Raw genomic sequence first — 25,194 nt, forward strand, 5'->3', positions numbered from 1 at the left:
ATAAAATGGGAGGAAGCTCTCTGATTAGATTAGAAATTAATAAAGAAAAAATCAGGAGTGACTTAAATGGCTAGATATTAAAAGTGTGTAGTATCAGTACAGGAAAGAATACATCGGAACAAAATAGAAAGCCCGGGGTCTTTCTTTTTTTTTTAATTTATTTTATTGGAGGTAAATTACCTTACATTAATATATTGGTTGGTTTTGCCATACACTGACATGAATCCGCCCCGGGTGTACATGTGCCCCCCCTCCTGAACCCCCTCCCACCTCCCTCTTCCCCACATCCCCTCTCCAGGTCATCCCGGTGCACCAGCCCCAAGCATCCTGTACCATGCGTCGAACCTGGACTGGTCACACATGATAATATACATGCTACAATGCTGTTCTCCCCAATCATCCCACCTTCACCCTCTCCCACAGAGTCCCAAAGACTGTTCTATATACCTATGTCTCTTTTGCAGTCTCGTATACAGGGTTAAGGTTACCATCTTTCTAAATTCCATATATATGCGTTAGTATACTGTATTGATGTTTTTCTTTCTGGCTTACTTAACTCTGTATAATAGGCTCCAATTTCATCCACCTCATTAAAACTGATTCAAATGCATTCTTTTTGATGGCTGAAAAATACTCCATTGTGTATATGTACCAAAGCTTGCTTACCCATTCATCTGCAGATGGACATCTAGGTTGCTTCCATGTCCTGGCTATTATAAACAGTGCTGCAATGAACATTGGGGTACATGTGTCTCTTTCAATTCTGGTCTCCTCGGTGTGTATGCCCAGGAGTGCGATCGCTGGATCATATGGCAGTTCTATTTCCAGTTTTTTGAGGAATCTCCACACTGTTCTCCATAGTGGCTGTACTAGTTTGCATTCCCACCAACAGTGTAAGAGGGTTCCCTTTTCTCCACACCCTCTCCAGCATTTATTGCATGTAGACTTTTGGATAGCAGCCATTCTGACTGGTGTGAAATGGTATCTCATTGTGGTTTTGATTTGCATTTCTCTGATGATGAGGGATGTTGAGCATTTTTTCATGTGTTTGTTAGCCATCTTTATGTCTTCTTTGGAGAAATGTCTGTTTAGTTCTTTGGCCCATTTTTTGATTGGGTCACTTATTTTTCTGGAATTGAGCTGCAGGAGCTGCTTGTATATTTTGGAGATTAATCCTTTATCAGTTGCTTCATTTGCTATTATTTTCTCCCATTCTGAAGGCTGTCTTTTCACCTTGCTTATAGTTTACTTTGCTGTGCAGAAGCTTTTGATTTTAATTAGGTCCCATTTGTTTATTTTTGCTTTTATTTCCAATATTCTGGGAGGTGGGTCATGGAGGATCCTGCTGTGATTTATGTCGGAGAGTGTTTTGCCTACGTTCTCCTCTAGGAGTTTTATAGAATCTGGTCTTACATTTAGCTCTCTAATCCATTTTGAGTTTATTTTGGTGTATGGTGTTAGGAAGTGTTCTAGTTTCATTCTTTTACAAGTGGCTGACTGGTTTTCCCAGCACCACTTGTTAAAGAGACTGTCTTTTGTCCATTTTATATTCTTGCCTCCTTTGTCGAAGATAAAGTGTCCATAGGTGCGTGGTTTTATCTCTGGGCTTTCTATTTTGTTCCATTGATCTATATTTCTGTCTTTATGCCAGTACCATACTGTCTTGATGACTGTGGCTTTGTAGTAGAGCCTGAAGTCTGGCAGGTTAATTCCTCCAGTTCCATTTTTCTTCTTCAAGATTGCTTTGGCTATTCGAGGTTTTTTGTATTTCCATACAAATTGTGAGATTATTTGTTCTAGTTCTGTGAAAAATATAGTTGGTAGCTTGATAGGGATTGCATTGAATGTATAAATTACTTTGGGTAGTATACTCATTTTCACAATATTTATTCTTCCAATCTACGAACACGGTATATTTCTCCATCTATTAGTGTCCTCTTTGATTACTTTCACTAGTGTTTTATAGTTTTCTATGTACAAGTCTTTTGTTTCCTTAGGTAGATATATTCTTAAGTATTTAATTCTTTTCATTGCAACAGTGAATGGAATAGTTTCCTTAATTTCTCTTTCTATTTTCTCATTATTAGTGTATAGGGATGCAAGGGATTTCTGTGTGTTGATTTTATATCCTGCAACTTTACTGTATTCATTGATTAGCTCTAGTAGTTTTCTGGTAGAGTCTTTAGGGTTTTCTGTGTAGAGGATCATGTCATCAGCGAACAGTGAAAGTTTTACTTCTTCTTTTCCAATTTGTATTCCTTTTATGTCTTTTTCTGCTCTGATTGCTGTAGCCAAAACTTCCAGAACTATGTTGAATAGTAGTGGTGAGAGTGGGCACCCTTGTCTTGTTCCTGACTTTAGGGGAAATGTTTTCAGTGTTTCACCATTGAGGATAATGTTTGCTGTGGGTTTGTCATATATAGCTTTTATTATGTTAAGATATGCCCCTTCTATTAGCCCAGGGTCTTTCATGGTGGTCCAATGGTTAGGAATCCACCTGCCAATGCAGAGGTCACAGGTTTGATCCTTGGTCTGGGAATATTCCACATGCCTTGGGGCAACTAAGCCTGTTGGCCACAACTACTGAGCCTGAGCTCTAAAGCCTGTGCTCTGCGACAAGAGAGGCCACCACAATGACAGGCCCATGTACCACAGTAAAGACACCGTGCAGTCAAAAATAAATACATTTTTAAAAATAATTTTTTTAAAGTAGAAAGCCCAGAAACAGACCCAAATATATAAAAGAATTTCAAAGCTTGAATACTGGAGTCAGATTGACCAAGTCTGTATTGGACACTATCACTTCCCAACTGTGTGACTTTGGGCAAGTTATTCAGCCATTCTGGGCTTCAGTTTCCCCACTGAGGGATGCTCCAATAATATGGGAATCACAGCCACAGTAGCCACCTTATGAGATTATTGTGAGAAATAATTGAGTTCAGACAGGTTAGAATTGTGCCTGGCACACCATAAGCAATTGCAAATGTTACTATTGCTAATATTGGCATGATTCTTGCTGGTAGAACAGCTCCTGGTTCTATGTCTTTTTTTCTACACTGTACATGTTCTCTGTGAACTTGAGACAATCCAATCATGGTATAGCCACATGCTTCTTTAGGGACTTCCCACGTAAATTTCTGAGAAGATTTACAACCAGCCAATGGGTATTACATTTTTCAAAGCTCTGCCATCTGGCTAATCTTCCCTTCCATGATTTCATGCCATTTTTCTTCTCAATCACTTGTAGAACATTCTTTTAGAAACCCAAGTGAGTGAATCATGTGTATATCCTAGATTCTCACTGACTCATTCTTTAACCAATTAATCCATGAGGCTTAAACCAGTCTCTGTAGGGTGACTCCCCGAAGAGGTACAGGGCTCAGGAGGAGTGACAGGGCTTCCCTGGCCTTACCTTTAACCTCTTCACTAATGGAAATATCACAGGTGCTGAAGAATCAGTTTAAAAGGCCCTATTTCTACTCTTAGATTTTTGTGACAGTTTGAGGACTTCCTATGGTTATGGACTTTTTTCACGAATTTACACCAGCAGGGTCATTTTTTGAAAGCAACAGTTCTGTTCTCCAAAAGGTACATATAATGGCACTGTGACTTCTATTGAGTGTGTTAAATTTCTCTTTGCTATTCTAGGGTTCCCTTGCTTGAATCCCCTGAGGAGTGCATGCATGCGTGCTAAGTCACTTCAGTCGTGTCCAACTCTGTGCGACACTATGGAGTGTAGCCCACCAGACTCCTCAGCCTGTGGGATTCTCCAGGCCAGAATACTGGAGTGGACTGCCATACCCTTCTCCAGGGGATCTTCCTGACCCAGGGATTCCTGCGTGTCCTGTCTCCTGCATTGACAGGCGGGTTCTTTACCACTAGTGCCGTCTGGGAAGTTGCCCCTGAGGAGTAGAAGATGGCAAAGAAAATCAAAGTAGAAAACTAATTTAGAGATAAATAAAACCTGATGAATCAGGAAATTATCGAATTCATCCTCTCTTGCAGCTTAACAAATTACCATAGATTTAGCAGTAGCACCCATTTATCTGCTCACAGTTCCATTGGTCAGAAGTTCAGGCACACTCAGGCTCTTACAGGGCTGAAATAAGGATGTCAGGATGTCTGCATTTCTCTCTGAAGTCTCTGGAGAAAATCTGCTTCCAAGCTCATGCAGCTTGTGGGCTAAATTCAGTTCCTTGCAGTTGTAGGACTGAGGTCCCCATGTTATTACTGGCTGTCAGCCGAGGGCCGCTCCCCTCCTACAGGCTGCCAGCATCCTTGCCATGTGGCCCTCCCCACCTTCAAAGCCAGTAGGAGAAATCATTATATCAAATGCATCTCTCCCTTGGAACCTCCAAACTCCCCTGTCTCTGACTTCTAGACACAGATTTAAAGGGCTTGCATGATAAGATCAGGTCCACCTGGATAATCTTCCTATTTGGGACTTCAGTTACATCTTTAAATACTTTCACAGCAACAACTAGAATAGTCTATGAATAAGTAAGAGCAGGTGGCTGTACCCCAGGGACCAGGAATTTGTGAGGCTGTATTATTAAGACAGTGCTACCTACTACAATTACGAAGGTTCACAATGAGTGTGTGTGTGCATGTATATACACACATGCATAGCACAGTCACACATATACATACCCTTATATCTGGGTGTCACTCTTCTCTGGCTTATTTGATAGTATTGCACCAACTATGCTTCATTTTTCATCAGACTGTACTACTAGTTCCCCAGTAATCATCAACCCAATCCAATAAATTTTGGTTAAATACCTACTGCTTACCAGGCACTGCTCTAGCTCTTTAAATGCTGTCCCTCAAGGGTATGAAATCTAGTAAGAAAAGACAAGTGCACCAGTGGCTTGAAAGTACTAGAATGACTGAACGGAGGGAGGGAGAGAGATCCTCTCCTGTGGAGGAAATCTTCAACGTGCCAAGGGAAAAACGGCATTTGATTTTAATCTTGAAGAACAGGAGGGATTGTAATAAATAGAAATTGCAGGAAGATTAGAGGGTGATCCAGGTGAAAGTAAGCACAGAATCATATCAGTGAAGACATTAAGGAGAAAAAAGAAGGGACATAGGCAGAGAAGTGCGGGCACATTGGTTTAAATGGAGAAGAATGGAGATGCAATCAGAAGGGTACATTGGTGTCCAACTGAGGCCTTGGAAACCAGACTAAGAAGTACTGGCAGGACTTCCCTGGCAGACCAGTGGTTAAGAATCTGCCTGTCAATGCAGGAGACTCAGGTTCGATCCCCGGTCCAGGAAGATTCCCCATGCTGCAGAGCAGCTAAACTTGTTAACCACAGCTACTGAGCTGGCACTCCACAAGACAAATCACCGCAATGAGAAGCCTGAGCACTGCAAGAAAGAGTAGCCTCTACTCACTGCAACTATAGAAAGGCTCTGTGCAGCGACAAAGACGCAGAGCAGCCAAAAGACACAGAAATAAATTCCCCCCAAAAGAACTTTTAAAAAAAGAAGTAGTGGAGAACCCTGGCGGGACCACCAGGGAAAATCAGAAAATCGGTACTGCATCTTATTAACATGTCTGGTGGGAGGGTAGGTTGGAGGGAAGAGGGAACCCCTGAACACTCTGATGGGAGATAAGAAATAGGCTTGGCCAGTCGTCCAAAGGCCTCTGCTCAGGGAGTGAACACAGAAATGACAGAGAGGCCTGCCCAAGTGCAAAATGTGGGCTAAAAGAGAAAGAGGAGGAGTCATAAATGACTCAGAGGTTTCATGCCTGTGACTAAAGAATGTTCCCTGATGAGAATGTACACTTTCTCATCATCTCACGTATCAGATGATCTTGTGCTATGACTCAAGAAAACACAGGCTCAAGTCCTTTGTGGCTGAGAAGGATCGCAGAGATCTTGGAGGAAGGCAATACAGAACCAGCCAAGTTAAATACAATTTACAAGACACTAGACTGATTACGAGCAGGACTCAGGCAACGGAGCTCAGGCCTCAGCATTTCCCATCAAACCCACTGCTGGCTCCCTGGTCGTCATCACAAAGCCCTCTTAGGGGAATATGCGAAAGGTAGTGCTGGCCACAGGACTGGAAGAGGTCAATCTTCATTACAATCCCAAAGAAAGGCAATGCCAAAGAATGCTCAAACTACCACACAATTGCACTCATCTCACACGCTAGTAAAGTCATGCTCAAAATTCTCCAAGCCAGGCTTCAGCAGTATGTAAACCGTGAACTCCCAGATGTTCAAGCAGGTTTTAGAAAAGGCAGAGGCACCAGAGATCAAATTGCCAACATCCGCTGGATCATGGAGAAAGCAGGAGAGTTCCAGAAAAACATCTATTTCTGCTTCATTGACTATGCCAAAGCCTTTGACTGTGTGGATCACAATAAACTGTGGAACATTCTGAAAGAGATGGGAATCCCAGACCACCTGACCTGCCTCTTGAGAAACCTGTATGCAGGTCAGGAAGCAACTGTTAGAACTGGACATGGAACAACAGACTGGTTCCAAGTAGGAAAAGGTGTACGTCAAGGTTGTATATTGTCACCTTGCTTATTTAACTTATATGCAGAGTACATCATGAGGAACGCTGGGCTGGAAGAAGCACAAGCTGGAATCAAGATTGCTGGGAGAAATATCAATAACCTCAGATATGCTGATGACACTACCCTTATGGCAGAAAGTGAAGAGGAACTCAAAAGCCTCTTGATGAAAGTGAAAGAGGAGAGTGAAAAGGTTGGCTTGAAGCTCAACATTCAGAAAACAAAGATCATGGCATCTGGTCCCATCACTTCATGGGAAATAGATGGAAAAACAGTGGAAACAGTGTCAGACTTTATTTTTTTGGGCTCCAAAATCACTGCAGATGCTGATTGCAGCCATGAAATTAAAAGACGCTTGCTCCTTGGAAGGAAAGTTATGACCAACCTTGATAGTATATTAAAAAGCAGAGACATTACTTTGCCAACCAAGGTCCGTCTAGTCAAGGCAATGGTTTTTCCCGTGGTCATGTATGGATGTGAGAGTTGGACTGTGAAGAAAGCTGATTGCCGAAGAATCGATGCTTTTGAACTGTGGTGTTGGAGAAGACTCTTGAGAGTCCCTTATACTGCAAGGAGATCCAACCAGTCCATTCTAAAGGAGATTAATCCTGGGTGTTCATTGGAGGGACTGATGCTATAGCTGAAACTGCAATACTTTGGCCACCTCATGCGACGAGTTGACTCACTGGAAAAGACTCTGATGCTGGGAAAGGTTGGGGGCGGGAGGAGAAGGGGACGACGGAGAATGAGATGGCTGGATGCCATCACCGACTCTGTGGACATGAGTTTGAGTGTACTCCGGGAGTTGGTGATGGACAGGGAGGCCTGGCGTGCTGTGATTCATGGGGTCGTGGAGAGTCGGACGCGACTGAGCGACTGAACTGAACTGAACTGTTGGAGAAGACTCTTGAGAGTCCCTTATACTGCAAGGAGATCCAACCAGTCCATTCTAAAGGAGATCAATCCTGGATGTTCATTGGAGGGACTGATGCTAAAGCTGAAACTGCAATACTTTGGCCACCTTATGCGACGAGTTGACTCACTGGAAAAGACTCTGATGCTGGGAAAGGTTGGGGGTGGGAGGAGAAGGGGACGACGGAGAATGAGATGGCTGGATGGCATCACCGACTCTGTGGACATGAGTTTGAGTGTACTCCGGGAGTTGGTGATGGACAGGGAGGCCTGGCGTGCTGTAATTCATGGGGTCGCGGAGAGTCGGACACGACTGAGCGACTGAACTGAACTGAACTGAACTGAAAATAGCATAATTCATCAGCGGGCAAAAGCAAGAATGGGGCTGTTACTTGGGCACGAGTGAACCGAAACAATCTCAGGACTAATCTGGATCCTAGTTCTCTCCAGATTGCTTTTTGTAAAGGCAGTCTCCAAAACTTTTGCAAAAGGAGACTGCCAGGTGAGTGACCACCCAAGTTAACCCTGTACATAGATGTATCTGTGCTAGCGTTCCCTTCAAAACTTCAACACCACAGTGGGTTTTCTATTACCTCAGAGCTTTCTAGTAGCTTGTATTTAAAGGTTCAAAATCTCTTCAATATGAGGGGGAAAGGGTACTGCCAAAAACCACTTAGATATTTCCAAAGCAAAATCTTTCCTGTTAATCTCGGTAGAATGTCCATGGCCAGCTCTTTGGCCATTTCTTCTATCTAGTTTGAGTTTGTTACTCACACCAAACAGCTGAGGAAAGCAGTAGATTCTGGAAGCTATTGTTTCTGAAGGGCCTATCCACAATGCTTGTATGTTTCTATTTTTCTGATAGAAGTACCTCTTTTCCTTGTAGGAACTCCTTTCCACCCTTTAAACTTTTGGGAATGGACTGACAGAAAAATTTCCAAATGTTGGAATGTGTGATTGTTTCTTGTGGCCATCATTCAATTCCAAGAAAGGGGGCTTAGCTAACCGGAAAACAGAAATGTACCGGCACACATCTTTGTTAAGAGAGGCCCTCACTTGTGATGCTAAGTGAAGTTAAATCAGACATAGAAAGACAAATGTGGAATGATCTCAATTACACATGGAATCTTAGAAAGCTGAAGTCACAGAAACAGTAGCATGGTGGTTGTCAGGGGCCGGGGGGTAGGGGAAATGAGATATTGATCAAAGGGTATAAACTTCCAGATGTAAGATAGGTAAGTTTTGGGGATCTAGTGTATAGTGTGGTGACTATAGTTAACAGTACTGTATTGTACACTTGGAAGCTGCTAGGAGAGTAGATCTTAAACATTCATATATACACAGATTTTATATATATATATATATGTATATATATAAATTACATATTATACGGTGATTATGCGAGGTGATGGAGATATTAACTAACCTCATGGCGGTAATCATTTTACAGTATATACATGAATCAAATCACACTAAACACCTTAAATTCACACAACATTATATGTAAATTATTTTCACAAGAAAACTGAAGAAAGAGAGAGACCCTCACTGCCTGGCAATATACAATCCAAGATGGCTGGCAGTCAAGTGAGGCTCAATGCCCAGTGAAATGCCATGCGCGCTACCCTTGTTGAAGTTGGTGCGATGAGAGATAAAAAGATGGGAGATGAGTTTAGGGGATAAGCAAACAAATGAAGGGGGGCTTCCCTGATAGCTCGGTAGGTGAAGAATTCACCTGCAATGCAGGAGAACTGGGTTTGATCCCTGGATTGGGAAGATCCCCTGGAGAAGGGAAAGGCTACCCACTCCAGTATTCTGGCCTGAAGAATTCCATGGACTATATAGTCCATGGGGTTACAAAGAGTCGGACACGACTGAGCGACTTTCACTTTCAGACAAATGAAGGAAGCTTGGTGCTCCAGGTCCCTCCCAATCATTTCCAGCTAGGTGCCCTCCACCGAAAGGGTAACACATCCCCCAGTTGTAAGGCACCATCTAGTGGAACCCTCCTGGAAGCAGGGTGATGCAGGCTTTTCCTAACCAACTCAGCCTATTGTTTTATGCTGCTCTGAGGTGAGGGACAGGATCTAAGGAGTTAAACTGATACTCCAGGCTACGAGCAGAATTCCTCAGGCAGTTGCTAGGATGCATGAACCACAAGGAAAAGGTCCAGACTCAAAAAGGTCATAAACTTGACAAGATTTCTGGTATTAGCTATAAATTAATGGAATTCCTATGAGTCAAATCCAGTGGCTGACTGCCCTCTGGTTTACAGAAATGTCCTGCCAGGGAAATCCCAGCCTGGCGAACAAGACATGTGGTAGCTCAATCCCTAAGGCAACTCCTCCACCCAGATCACTGCCCCCCGAGAAGCAGAAGGTTTGAGCTGTAGGGTCCTCACCAGGGCTCCTCCCCGCTGCATCTCTAGGGAGAGCTTTGGAGCAAAGGGACAAGGTGCTCCCCCATCAATCAGGCAGGGCCTGAGGCAGCCAAAATGACTGAGCAGGTGACCCATTCTGCTGTCAGCCCAGGAGAGACTTGCTTTTCCTGTCCAGCAGGATGGGGTCATTGGTATTGGCCCCCTGGCAACTGCATGGTTCTTTTGCGGGAGAAGGCAGGGGGGCTGTGCTGGGTCTCAGTTGCAGTATGCAGGCTTCTTTAGTTGTTGCGTTTTTGGCTTCTCTAGTTGCAATGCATGAGCTCTAGAGTGTGGCAGGCTCAGTAGTTGCAGAGCACGGGCACAGTCACCCTGCAGCATGTGGGATCTTAGTTTCCAACCAGAGCTCGAACCTGTGTCCCCTGCACCGGCAGGCAGATTCTTAACCACTGGACCACCAGGGAAGTCTTGCACAGCACGGCTCTTAATCTTTTTTTCCCACTTTTTAATGATTTTGTTTATTTAGTTATTTTTTGGCTGTGCTGGGTCTTCATTGCATCACGAGGGTTTCTCCAGTTGCAGCAAGTGGGGGCTGCTCTCTAGTTGCAGTGTACAGGCTTCTCGTTGCACTGGTCTCTCTTGCTGCAGAGCATGGGCTCCGGTGAGCATGGGCTTCAGTAGTTGTATCACAGGCTTAGCTGCCCCACAGCATATGGGATCCTCCAGGACCAGGTAACAAACCAGTGTCTCCTGTATTGCAAGGCAGACTCCTAACCACTAGACCACCAGGAAAGCCCTTTTCCTCCTTTCTAAATGAATGTATTTATTGTGATTATCTGTCTTTCCCTTTCGTATTATATATTGTGATTTGAGAACTGTTTAATGTGCCATTTAATCACAGATTGCTAAGCAGATCATGAGAAGCACATCTAGATTAAGTAGGTCAAGAGGAATGGATCATCCCTTGGTCTTGGACCTGGATTTAGTACAGATCCACCTTTGGACTGTCTTCCTCTCAAGTTCCATTTTTGGTTATATGGAGGATAATTCCACTTTCTTAATGGAGGATGTTTTTCTAAATTGTGTGTGTGTGTGTGTGTGTGTGCGTATGTGTGCGTGTGCATACGTGTACATGCATGAGAAGGAGCCAAATGGTTGAAAGTAGTGGCCTGTTTGTGGCTCTTTGCTTTGGTCTGCCAACACAGTTTGCTGTTCCTCTTTTCATATCCCCCTCTCACTGCAACCCTTGTGGGATTGCCCATCACACTGATCTGCCCCCCAATCAGACATACCAGTAAGCCCCAAACCCCAGGCAGGCCAATCATTCTACCCCATCCCCTGTTAACAGTGATTCATCCACTGGATAGTCACCTGCCTAGAAGAAGAGACTCCCGGAACTGAAAACCTGTCTGTCCCCACTGATGTGGCTAACATGGGGCAGCTGGTGCCCATCCTGCCCACCACGCAGTGCACAGTAGAAGGAAGTGAAGCCCCTCACACTTAGAAACAGAGGAGACAAGAGGCAGAGAGAAAGGGAGAGCCCCACGCGTGGTGTTGAGTGCCCCCTCCCAGTCCCGTGACGCCACGCTCCCACCACCCCCATCCTTTTCAGCTACGGCTAGTCTGAGATGTGCTTCCATCACCTGTGACAGTTTAAAAAGAAACCTCACTAATGATGAGACACTTGATGCTGCCGAGTGAGCACAGGAGAAATGAGGACAGAAAATGGTTTTACCTTTTACATGAGCCCAGACTGCACAGGCACTTCTTCTCACCTGTAAAGGAAAGTACAGCAACATATGTAACTGGGCAGCATGTGATGTCAGTTTAAATAACACACCTTTGCCCTCCAAGTTGCAGGGTTTTATCTCTTATTGTGGACAACATGATGTTTAATGTCTTATCCTGGGGACCTACCTGGTGGTTTAGTGGTTAAGATAGCATCCCCAGCTCAATGGACATGAATTTGAGCAAACTCTGGAAGACAGGGGAGGACAGAGGAGCCTGGCATGCTACAGTCTATGGGGCACAAAGAGTCAGACACGACTTTGCGACTGAACAGCAAAAACAATCAGTGGTTAAGACTCTGTGCTTCTGCTGCAGGGGTTGCTGGTTCAATCCCTGGACAGGGAACTAAGATCCTGCATGCTGTGCAGTGTGGCCAAAAAAGAAAAGTCTCACTCAGCTGTAACACCTTACAATTTAGCCTTATGATCACCAAGCATTCAAAGGGTCTGGCAGGGCAACAGGGACAGAAGTGACCCTAGGAATGATGACCCTAAAGCTTCCCAATGGATCGATCTCAGGAAGCACACACTCCAGGGAAAGAGCGGGGATGGCAGGGAATTCCATTCCCCTTGCCAGCTCTCAGCGACTGGCGCTGACTGCCTGGGGAATGACATTGAGGAGGATGCCAAGGTCACAGCCAGGTTCAGTGAGACGCAGTGATGCATGTTACGGGCACGACTATGAGAGGCTTGGGACATACAAACACGTCTCTTCTCTAGATGACAGCTGTTGGGCTCGGTTGTTCAGGCATGTCTGACTCTTTGTGGCCCTGTAGACTGTAGCCCACCAGGCTCCTCTGTCCATGGAATTCTCCAGGCAAGAAATACTGGAATGGGTTGCCATTTCGTCTTCCAGGGGATCTTCCCGACCCAGGGATTGAACCCTCTTGTGTCTTCTGCATTGGCAGACACATTCTTTACCACAGTGCCACCTGGGAAGCCTTGCATCAAGTGCATTTAATAAAAGATAATATGCAAGAGTAACCAGTGAAGGGTATATTTCAAAATACTGGGGAAGAAAAAGGACCTCAAACAGCAAGACTGTTACTAGGGAACTGAATGTGTTAGAGGAGAGACATTGACATGGCCAGATAAAGAAGGGAGCTCACTGAAATACAGTGCCTTGATCAGATGTACATTTCATAGAACTCACTACGGCAGCAGTATGGAGCAAGGGGATGGGCAGAAGAAGAGGCAAGACAATGAGTTAGAAAATTGCTGTTCAGACAGGAGATGTCAAAGGCTAAACAGTGCTAATGGAAGAGAGAAAAGGATGCTTTTAAATGGCATTAAGGTGACATAACTGACATAATTTGATAATGGACTGCACAAGAAGATAGGAAAAAGAAAGACAAGAATTATTCCTAGATTTCTGTATTGACTTCCCTGATGGCTCAGATGGTAAGGCATCTGCCTACAATGTGTGAGACCTGGGTTCAATCCCTGGGTCGGGAAGATCTCCTGGAGAAGGAAATGGCAACCCACTCCAGTATTCTTGCCTGGAAAATCCCATGGATGGAAGAGCCTGGGAGGCTACAGTCCATGGGGTCGCAAAGAGTCGGACACAACTAAGTGACTTCACTTTTACTTTCTGTATTGGCAACTAGGAACATGGTAATGTTACTTAGTGGGGCAGATACATAAAAGGAAAAACAAGAAGAGGGGACTGGAAAACTCATACTTCCCAACTTACAAAGCTCTAGTTAGGGCATTACTGGCATGTTTGAAATGGCAGCCCAAGCTGACTAATACACCCTCCCAGACCAAAGTCTCAGCCTGAGACAGCAGCTCTGAGCAATCTCTAAACTGCACACATACTCTACCGCCAGTGTTGTCTATGGCTAGAGATACCAAGTCAGGATCTCCAGGTAATATTCTAGCAAGGAGGCCTTGTCTCAATCATAAAGACCTCTGCAACCACTTAAGGGCAATATATTCTGGACTTTAGTCTTTCAATTCTTAATCCCTACATAATTGTCACAAAACACCACCAGACCTTTCTGCTACTTGGACATAGTCCTAGTTTTATATCAAGCACGATAATGGCACATTTGACTTATGTCCTATACAAAATTTAATAGCATGTTTCAGTTTTAAATATGTGATGAACCTTACACGCAAGATGCCTCAAGTTCATCAGTCAAGAGATGTTTCTGTTAATAGAATTTTTCTAGTTTTCATTGCCAAACAATATGAATTGATATCAAACTTTGAGTTCTCCTAGGGAAACCATGACAATGCTCCTTCCAGAAGCTCTTCCACCCGTGACTGACCGATCCAGCTTTGGCTATTCTGCTTATCCAGCTCATTATAATTATTCATTCCGTAAGGAGTATACATGTCTCATGTTTCCATGTTTCTCATGAGTTTCCATGTCTCAAGAAAGAACCACCGCTAGAAACACACAGACTCTCCAAGGATTGAGAGATGAGAGTGGGGTTTACGCAATAGCCAAGGAAGTAACGGAAGCAGAAAATAGAGCCAGAAAATAGTGCTGGGCATAATCTGCCCCTCCCTCTTGCTTCCCAGAGAATGAGGGAAGGCAGCAGCCTGGCAGGAGTACAGGGAAGTGGCAGAAAGATCTAGACGTTCCACTCCAGCTCAGGCTTCCGCAATGCAATGGGATGAGGACATTCATAAAGCTTAGGAAAAAACAAAACAAATTCAGTCCAAACACAGATCCAAACAGGTTCCCCCAGCAAGTTCAGAATATCCACCTCCAGAGAGGTTTCACCTGCCCCTCCTTTATAAAGTGAAAGGGTTCAACACATGTTTATGGTTCTTATATGCAGTATTCATCTCAGATATGGGGAAAACATATGTTCAAATATTTAAATTTCACATGAAGAGGAAAATATTAAATTCACAAGAGTTTTCAAAGAAATATACCTCATTCCATTCACTTGTGATTCGTAATATAATGCAGTAATCATGCCCTGCTTTCAAGGGTGCATTATAATATTTCCCATAGTACAGCCTGTCTCCAATAGATATCTCCACGGCATCGTCGGGAATATCCTTGGCCAGCAGTTCTGCAGTCACGTATCCACTGGCCTCAGAAGCTTTGCTAAAGAACGAAACAGCCTCTTCAGAATCACAAGCAAATGTGCTTTGGAGGGCCAAGGGAAGCACTAACACCTGATATGAGCTGTAAGAGGAAAGAAAACGTCTATCAGAGCCTTGCTTGGGTTGGGGGGGAGTCATTCACTCATTCATTCACATTACTGAGCACCGGCTATGAGATCAACACTTTGCTAGACGCCGGAGACACAACACTGGATAGAAGTCCTTGCCCACATGGGTTTCACGATCTGACAGCTCCCACAGTCACGGAACTCCAGTTGGAACCAACCATGTTCATGCTTCATGACAGTGGGGGAGTGATCTCTCCAAGTTCTGGCTGCAGATGGCTACCTGGGAAACTGCCTGGAGCACACGTGTCATAAAGTTGATCTAATCAGTGATTTTTCTCGTGGGCAAACAAAGTCCAGCTGGGGAAAGGGTTTAGCAGTCACATGGAGGCCTATTGCCTACAAGTTAGTGCACTAAGTCTGCCAAAAGACTCCACGTAATCACATGAGGAGCCTAAAACAGAACTCATGTGACGGCCACTCCCTCCAGTTCATGGACTGATACAAAGTTCCTACGAAATGAACGAGAAGCAGGGAGTGCTCAGTCACCGTGAGCTCATCTAGTCTGACAATGTCCTTCAACAGCTGGGAGGGGAAATCTTGTATGTTCCCTCCATGCGGACAAAGAAACACACTAGCAATCTGGTGTCATTTTGTCATGCTTCAGTATTATTTATCCCACCAAATAGAAAATCTGTCAGCAAAAGAAAGCATAAGAACAAAAACACTCTGAGAATAAATCACGTCTTCCCATTTCCATCTGTTTGGGCTCATCTCCTAGTAAGTTTTGGGATGTCTGCTTTCTCTATCAGGCTTGATAGTAAGGACTTGAATGCTTTACTCTTGCATTCTTGCAAATCTTTTCACAGTTCTTTGGCTATGACTGACTCCCCACTGATGTTTCTTGAGTTGAAATTTCAGTAATGAAGAAAAACATGCATCAGCACCAAATATGATTAGGATAATTTCCCAAAAGCATTAGCACATGTAACTCTATTTTACCAATAAGTATACACTTCCTGCTCCACATTCCTAATGCCCCATCTCCTGCTTCCTAAGAGTCCACGAGTTACTAGGTTAATAGCAGGTGTTGGATTTAGAAAGTATTCACCCACCAGGATCCCCAAATTCCTAGGTGTCCTCAGGTCCCTGATTTCCACAAAGTTCCTGGATTCACTTTCAGCAATGAGCTCTGTACAAAAATGACAAAGTAAAGCCTGCAGGGCAATGCTTTGTCACTGCCACCACCAGTAAACATTTACTGAGCATCACTGCCTCCAAAGGAACACCTATAACTTTCCTGGGGACTTGAAGATGAAGACACCCCTATGAATCTCAGACACAGGTAAAAAAAGTAAATGGGCAGCAGGCTCCATGCTGTCTGTAAGCACATCTCCAAGTCCCTCTTGTCTTACCATGTAGGTAGTGATGTTCAAGTGCAGTTCAAGGCTCACTTGAACTCATCTGGTTCTGAACATTTCCCAGTAAAGGTACCATTCAAGAGGCATAAAGCAGTCTCCCCAGTTAGCATGATCATAATCACCCGAGTCCCTTGATAATTGTACAAATTTCCAGCCCCTGTCCCAGACCTACTCAATCAAAATCTCCAGTAGAGTCTGAGAATTCATGTTGCTGATAAAGCATCCGAGGTGATTCCTGGAATCTGACAAGTGTGGGAGACATGAGGAGAGCCTGGCTACAGGCTGCATCATCCCCCAAGATCACCTGGTAGGGAGGGAGGCGTGGGGCCAGAGCCCCTGCTCCACCAAGTGCCCAAGCTACTGCCCCACGCCCCATCCTGGAAAATGCACACGGCAGACTCTGGGCTGCCACACACTGGCACTGCTGCTTCCCCCAGCTCAACCCAAGTAGTCGGGCCAAGGAAACCACCCCAACATCCTGCTGGTGATCAGCGCTGGTGACACTGGGGAAGCAGTCATGGCTGTGGAGAGCATGACTGTTCCAGAAGGACTTTTCCCCTTTCTCACCACCACCCTCCCCGATGACTCACAGATCCCCACTTCCTGTTTTGGAGGCACTGGCCAGCACAGAGCCACACAGGTAGACTGTCATTTGGCTTTTCTTTCTGCCTTACGTAATTACCTGGCCTCAATACCATGGACGTATTGCACACTCTCAGGCACTGAGGTCACGACTTCCATTCTCCTTCCAGCAACAGAATTACAATGCCTTCCAGTAACTCGTCAGGAATTAAGACACAGAGCAACTTAGGCCACACACATGCCTGGAAAGACTTTTGAGCATTTACTGGGCTCAAACGAACAGACACGAAGAGCCCAAGTTTCATCATAAATGGACACACAGACCAATTTTGCTAGACTTTCTTTTGACAGTTTTGTGACAGCTCATGAATTTTACCCTGATTGTACTGTAAGGTCATTAGACTGAAGGGTCAGGAGAGACGTGGGTAGTGTGGGTTAGGTCAAGGAAGCAGGTTATTGCCATCGCCTCTTTTTTAAAGTTAACTTTTATTGGAGTATAAGTACAGTGTTGGAAGAGTTTCTATGGTACAGCAAAGTGAATCAGCTATATGTATACACACATCCCCTCTTTTGTGGATTTCCTTCCCATTTAGCTCACCACAGAGCACTGAGCAGAGTTGCCTTGCTGTCCAGTCGGTTCTCTTAAGTCATCTGTTTTATACATACCAGTGTATATGCATCAGCCGCAGCCTCCCAATCCATCCCACCCTAACCCTCCCTCTTTGGTGTCCATACACTTTTTTCTCTAGGCCTGTGTCTCTGTTTCTGTTTTGCAGATAAGATCATCTATCCCATTTTTCTAGACTCCTGTCAGTAAGTTGCTCATCTCCCAAGGTGAACATCAATCTTCCTCTTAAAAAGGGAATATTTCTGCTTTCCTAATTCTGCCATGACCTGTGTAAATAAAAAAGCTTAACTGAACACAACACAGTCCACCACCTGATGTAAATTACTTCCACCCTAATACCATCTGGAGTCCCAGAAGCAGTTATTAGCAATGCAGTGCCTTGCCCACATCAAGAATTAAAGGAATTATCCAAATGACTCTCCCAGAAACCACTACACACACCCCAAGGCTACCCTTAAATAAAGGAAAATACATTCTGTCTTTGGTAAGTGAAATGATGCTCCTGATCCAACATCACTAATGGATATACCTGGAGGCATGAGTGCAAAGGATACTGCCTGACATGTCACAGGTACCCAACCAATGCTCATTCAATGACCAAAGGAGCAGATTCAGTTTCTCGAGCTCAGCTGCCCAAATGTTCATCTCTGGTCCCTTAAAAGTCCTCTTCACTAAGGAGGGTGCTGGTTGGAATTAAAGGCTCAGTCTGTGCCCAGTCAGTGAAAGTCCCTTAGTCGTGTTCAAGTCTTTGCGACCCCATGGACTATACAGTCCATGGAATTCTCCAGGCCAGAATACTGGAGAGGGTAGCCTTTCCCTTCTCCGGCAGATCTTCCCGACCCAGGGATTGAAACCAGGTCTCCCGCAGTGCGGGCAGATTCTTTACCAGCTGAGCCACAAGGGAAGTCCAAGAATACTGGAGTGGGTAGCCTATCCCTTCTCCAGCAGATCTTTCAGACCCAGGGATCGAACCAGGGTCTCCTGCATTGCAGGCGGATTCTTTACCAACTGAGCTATCAAGGAAGCCCAGTCTGTGCCCAAGGAAACAAAAAAGGGGCCCATTGCCTTAACTACCGCAGCGCAGCCACCTAAACAGAAGTCTCATCCTCACACAAATCAGTGTTTCCAGAACACTCCATGGGCCCACTGGGCAGCCTCGGGAAAGAGGCCTCTACTCACCTGACGGGTCCGTTTTTCTCCGTGGCTTTCCTCAGTCGCAAGCGTGGTAGAGGCTCTCCATGCACAGTGAAAAAGTCTACTTCCGGAAGGGGAGGCTCTGAAAACGTGTTGAAAAGAAGAAAAGGGGTGTGATCAGAACAAGCAGAGACACGAAGAAAGTGGTCCTCACGGGACATCAAGAGGAAAGTTTTCATGAAAGAAGTGATGAGCAAATTCGGACACACGCTCCGACACAGGCGAATCCTGAACACATGAGGCTAAGAGAAATATGCCAGACACAGAAGGACAAATATTGCATGACTCCACTTGCGTGAAATCTCTGGAACAGGTAAATCCATAGAGACAGAAATACACTGGAGGTTGCCAAGGGCTGAGGGTGTGGGTAGGGAATGAGGAGTTACTGCTTAATGGTCAACAGAGTTTCTGTTTGAGGTGATGAAAACAACTTTTGAAATAGATAATGGTAATGGTTTACAGCACTGTGAATGTACTTAATGCCAATAACTTGTGCCCTGAAAAATGATTAAAATAGTATATTTTATGTTGTATATATTTTATTATAATTCTTTTAAAAAGTGATGCCCCAGCACTAACAGAGGGTGGAGGCTGTGGTCATTTCAGTTATCTTGGAAGATAGGTTCCTGTTTGGTGAGGAGACCAGCATATCCAACTTCTAGATCCTTTGGGAAAAGTTTATTATTATTATTTTTATTATTTTGGCTGCTCCGTGAAGCTTGTGGGATCTTAGTTCCCTGACCAGGGATTTCTGTGTGTGTGTGTGTGGGCATGATTACCCTTTTATTTTTAAAAAACATTTTTAATTAATTAATTTAATTGGAGGATAATTACTTTACAACATTTTGATGGTTTTTGCCACACATGAGCATGAATCAGACACCTGACCAGGGATTGAACCTGCACCCTCAGCAGTGAAAGCGTGGAGTCCTAACCTCTGCTCTGTGAGGGAATTCCCTAGACTTCTAGAGCCTTTATAATCACACAGTTGTCAAGACTCTTTTACCCAATTAGAAAATAGATTTGGAGTAGAAATTTTCAATTCAAATTATAATAAAAAGTTTAGACCTTCCAAGACAGGTCTTAAAGCTCTACTGAATATACTATTTACACACTGCCTTTCAACAAATATTTACTAGTCATCTCTATGTGAGGCTGGGAGAAACAGCCATGGAAAACATGGTTTCTGCTTTCCAGGAGCTCAGAGTCTGATAGCAGAGTCTTGTAAACAGGTGGTGCTTGGAGCTAGGATAATGGGAGTGGTAGGAATGCAGGGGAAGAATGCCTGACCCAGGGGCAGTGGGGTGAGCCTATCAAATACAGAGACTGATATACTCCGAGGCGGGAGGTGAGAGAGAACACGTGCAGAGAGAGAACAGCAGGAGTTCAGTGGAGCCAAAAGGCTGAGCTCCAGCTCAGCAGAGGCAGAAAATAAAGTGAGAAATGCAGGACTTCCCTGGTGGCACAGTGGACAAGAATCTGCCTGCCAATGCAGGAGACACGGGTTCGATCCCTGGTCCAGGAAGATCCCACATGCCGAGGAGCAACTCCCACAAGCCCGTGAGCCACAACTACTGAAGCGCATGTGCCTAAAGCCTCTGCTCTGCATTGGCTTTGCTGCTGCTGCTAAGTCGCTTCAGTCGGGCTCTGTGCGACCCCACAGACGGCAGCCCACCAGGCTCCCCCGTCCCTGGGATTCTCCAGGCAAGAACACTAGAGTGGGCTGCCATTTCCTTCTCCAATGTGTGAAAGTGAAGTCGCTCAGTCGTGTCCCACTAGTAGCGACCCCATGGACTGCAGCCCACCAGGCTCCTCTGGTGGGATTTTCTAGGCAAGAAAGCCCAAGCAACACAAAAAAGGGTAGTCTCCACTCTCCACAACTAAGGCAAGCCCGCACGCAGTAAGGAAGAACTAGTGCAGACAAAATCAAATAAATAAGTAAATAAAAATTAAGCAGGTGTGTCTAGGTCAGATCTGAGGTCCTGAAAATAAGGAGAAGTCATCTGAAGATTCTTAGCAGATGTATATTTCAGAAAGACAATTGAGACCGCCAGCTGGAGGATGAATTGGAAAAGAGCAAAAGTGTAGATTGTCCAAAATCTAGGTAAGACCTGTCTGAGGCCTGAAGCAGTGATGGTGCTCACAAAGGAAAAGAGAGGGCAGATGGAGGAGATGCAGAGGTGGAACGGAAAGTGGCGGAAGATAAGCAAGGGGAAGGAACCTGGGCTCTGGTTTTGGTCACTGAGTCAGTGGTGACGTCATTCATCAAGGTCTGGGGGAAGGTTCAGCCACAGCTCACTTCTAGACCTGTTAAGTTTGAAGTGCTTGTGCAACCGTCCAGCAGGCAGTTAGAAATGTGGTCCGGAGCTTACAAGCAAACTGTGATGGTGACATGGAGCCAATCATCAACAGAAGGGGCTTCCCAGGTGGCACTAGTGGTAAACAGCCCACCTGCCAATGCCGGAGACCTAAGCAACATGGGTTCAATCCCTGGGTCTGGAAAACCCCCTGGAGGAGGGCATGGCAACCCACTCCAGGAGTCCTGCCTGGAAAATCCCTTGGACAGAGAAGCCTGGTGGGCTACAGTCCATAGGGTTGCGAAGAGTCGGACACAACTGAAGCGACTTCACACACGTGGCGGCACAGAGAGATGGTATAAAGGCATCTGAGAAAACATGAGGGCCCAGGGTGGACCACCGGGACAGGAATCTAAGACCAGGTGGACAAGTGAGAATTTCCTATAGTGTTTATTAAACACTCAGTCTAGAATTTCTTCCAACACCATGCAGATACAGTGGCCATACAAATCATGTTTTCTGTAAATCTACGGCATTGTTAAAGGCCCTAGGGGTGACTGGGAACAGCCTCTACTTACAGTTAAGACCACACCCTACAGTATTGAAAGGTCCACCACCTTTCCAAGAGGCAGCCAGAAAGAAATTCCATAACACCCCTGAAGCAGGCAGTGGCTAGCCTCCTGCAGCCAGCTAGCTAGGGGGAGAGGGGAAATGCAGACTGAAAAGCCCCACCAGGTTCCCCACCAGGGAACATGAACATTCCAAGTAGCTCTACACAGCCCTCAGGTTATCACTGAAAGGCGCTTTCATTGGTGACATTTCATCCTCACAGGAAAGTAAGTGGTTTTTATCACACATTTCCTGTTTTCAGCCCAGAGGGAGATTAACTGTTTACTCTTTTCTGTGTGAGAACCCTCCTCGGGCTCTTTTAAGTTATTCCTCTGTTTGCTCTTCTCTGAGATGAATAATTCTAGGTCCTCTAACCTCTTGGCAAATCTTTTAAAACCACCCAGTTTCTCACCCACCCCAGGAACAGCAGAACAAAGCACTTGACCAGTTTAGGGAAGACCGGCCCACATCAGGGCAGGGAGCCCACCCCTGGTTGTTCTGTGCCACTTTGCCCCTTTCAGCCCCAGCATCGTCTGTCCTTCCAGTTCTAAACAGGACACAACCATCCAGTTGATTCAGTCAACACATGACTTCTAGACTGCTTTCTGTTCTGCCTCCCCTCCGCCTTCTCCACCTTATAAACAGTCTGTTTTTTCTCTTGAATGCAAAAGCCTGAACTTGAGTAGGCTGTTTCTTCACGCATTTTTGAGGTTAAATAACCTTAGTGAAAGTCGCTCAGTCATGTTCGACTCTTTGCTACCCCGCGGACTATACAATCCATGGAATTCTCCAGGCCAGAATACTGGAGTGGGTAGCCTTTCCCTTCTCCAGGGGATCTTCCCAACCCAGGTATTGAACCCAGGTCTCCCGCATTGCAGGCGGATAACTTCACTTCTAGCCATATTTTCCAAGGTGCTGTTTTCCCTCCCCAAACTGCTGTCTTTGGCTGGTCTGCTCTCTTTCCATAGGCCTATTACTGATTTAAACCAAATTAGAGCCAAGGCAAGAAATGGGTCGTGTCTGGGCTGCAGTTCTTCCACCCTGAGTATGTGAGCCAGGGGCGGACCCAGAAGGAAGACATTCACTGCCCCTCCTAGATGCGAACAATGTCCATTGTCTCCTAGAAGTAAGTGACAAAGGAAATTATGGAGGCTGAGGAAACTTGGAAGATTCAGGAGAAAAGCAATGAGGCAGAACTTATCCCCCAAAATATTAAATATACTATAAATTTACAGTAACTAAAATAAGAAGGTAAAAGCACAGGATAGGAAACGCAATGGAAGAAGCTAGATAATCAAGAGACCCAAATAAATAAATGAGAATATAGTGTGTGGCATGAACAGTCTTTCCAAAGGTGATGGGGAAACTGGCTGATCATTTGGGGGGAAAAAAGTTATCATGTAAATTTAGCCTTATACCACACATCTAAACAAATTCCAGATGGGTGCAAGCTAAAATGTGAAAAGCAAAATTGTTAAGAAGCATTAGAAAATTGTAGAGAATAAGAACTAATCTGATTGCAGAGTGGGAAAGGCTTTTCTTGGCATGACCCGAGGCAGAAACTATAAAAGAATCAATAGAATTGATTACATGAAAACTTAAAATGTCTGAATGCCAAAAAGAATACTGAAAAGAAAATTCAAGAGTACATAACCTGGGGTGCAATATGTATAACAAAAGATTAATATCACTAATGTGGGCAAACTATTAAAATCAATGAGAAAAAGGAAGTAACAGAAGTACAAATGTGTTATTCCTCTAAGACCCACTAAAATGAACAAAAACTAGAGGAAAATTTTCTGCACCAAACTTAAGCAAAGGTCCCAACCTTATGCTATAAACGTCAAGTAATTGCAAGGAACTAACATACACGAATATATAAAAGTAAAGATACCCTGGAGGTTCTTTTCTAAGCCTCAGCATTTCCTAATTGGACCACGACCCCCACTCAGGGTGAGAAATCCATAATTTGACTATCTTGGGCCAGGTCTCAAAAAGCCCCTAGAGGGAGGAGGGGATTGCGACACACAAACTTGAGTCACAGACTCCTCCCTAAGAAGATCCCGCCGGCGCCAAGAATTAAGAAACTCCTCCCAAGAAAAGTCCCGCCGGCGCCAAAAGTCGAGCCAATCAGTAAAAGAGGGAAACCCCCCCCCCCTAAAAACCGCGCGCGTATAAGCTGGCCAATGAACTTCCGTGCATGTATAAACTGGCCAATGAGCTTCTGCCAGCTTGATCTTTTGAACAGAAATAGGTGCTTATGTATCCTGGAACCTGTCCCCGCCATTTGGTTTTCTTTTAAACCAACCAATGAAAACCCTGTAACCAAGCTTCTCGCTTCTGTACCCGCGCTTTCTGCATCCCGACCCCATAAAAACCCCCTGCTCCAGCCGTTGGGCGCGCAAGTCCACAGAGAGACTTTGTCGCCCCAGGTACCTGTGTATCTGAATAAACCTCTTGCTGTTTGCATCCGAACGTGAATGGTCTCGCTGTTCCCTGGGAAGGGTCTCCCTTGTGGGAAAGATACTCCACGGAGGTCTTTCATTTGGGGGCTCGTCCGGGATCCGGAGACCCCCCCTCGCCCAGGGACCACCGACCCCTCGTCGGGAGGTAAGCTGGCCAGCGTTTTATGTTTTACTGTTTTATGTTTTCGTACTTTCTGTGTGTCTGTTGTGGTGCGACTTGAGTTTCAGCTGAAACAATCTGTATCTGGCGGAGTCAGGAAGGAGCTGACGAGCTCGAACTTCCCTCCGCAAGCCTGGAAGACGTTCCAAGGCTAACTGGAGCCCGATTTTTCGGTGCTCATCCGTCTCAGTTCACGACCAGAGTCGGACTTTTCGGGGCTCCGCCCTTGTCCGAGGGGTACGTGAAACTTCAGGGAGGCGAGGGATCCGGACCCTCATCTACGCCTCCATCCGAGCTTTTGTTTTCAGTTTTGCGCAAAAACCGTGCCGTGCGATTTTGGTGTATTAGTCTCTGTGTCGTGTTTGTTTGTCTTATAACAGGAGTACTCTTACTAGAAAAAATGGGTCAATCTCTAACCACCCCCCTGAGTCTTACTTTACAGCATTGGAAAGATGTCCAAGACATCGCCCATAACCAGTCAGTAGAGGTCCGAAAAAAGAAATGGACAACCTTTTGCTCGTCCGAGTGGCCCTCCTTCAATGTGGGCTGGCCACAGGATGGGACCTTTGACCTTGATATTATTTTCCAGGTAAAGGCAAGAGTGATGGATCCCGGGCCCCCTGGTCATCCCGACCAAGTGGCATACATCGTGACTTGGGAAGCCCTGGCCTACGACCCTCCGCCATGGGTCAAGCCCTTCGTCAATCCCAAGCGCCCCCTTCCCCCATCGGCCCCTGCCCTTCCACCTCTCCCCCTCCCTGCTTCGGCCCAACCGCCTACCCACTCGTCCCTATATCCCGCCCTAACTGAGTCTTCACGGGAAAAGGTTAAAAAAGAAAAACCTACAGCAGCCACTGTGTTGCCGCCGGGAGATGACCTACTCATAGATCTGTTAGCCGAGGACCCCCCACCCTACCGAGACCCAGCCCCAATAAGGGAAGCCGCAGCGGCGGCTCCTGCCCCAGTCGCGCCAGCACCGTCCCCGGTGGCCGGACGACTAAGAGTCCGCAGAGAGCCACCTCCGGATTCCACCTCCCAGGCCCTTCCCCTGCGAACGGGGTCCAACGGCCAGGCCCAATACTGGCCCTTTTCTGCTT

General features: G+C 45.5%; 1 protein-coding gene across 3 annotated transcripts in view; it reads right to left on the reverse strand.

Moving 5' to 3' along the window:
- SUSD1 (sushi domain containing 1) overlaps positions 1-25,194 on the reverse strand; it is a 209,146-nt gene that overhangs the window by 66,356 nt on the left and 117,596 nt on the right. For all 3 annotated transcript variants that reach the window (XM_088838275.1, XM_088838276.1, XM_055427584.2), the window contains 3 exons: positions 18,552-18,648; positions 14,500-14,758; positions 11,559-11,598 (listed from right to left, as the gene is read on the reverse strand). In XM_088838275.1, coding sequence (XP_088694401.1) covers positions 11,559-11,598; positions 14,500-14,758; positions 18,552-18,648 — 396 coding nt within the window. The remainder of the gene's footprint in view (positions 1-11,558; positions 11,599-14,499; positions 14,759-18,551; positions 18,649-25,194) is intronic.

This window comes from Moschus berezovskii, chromosome 7, assembly GCF_049115385.1.
Source record: "Moschus berezovskii isolate FMDL1 chromosome 7, NW_MosBer_1.0, whole genome shotgun sequence".
NCBI classification, from domain to species: domain Eukaryota; kingdom Metazoa; phylum Chordata; class Mammalia; order Artiodactyla; family Moschidae; genus Moschus; species Moschus berezovskii.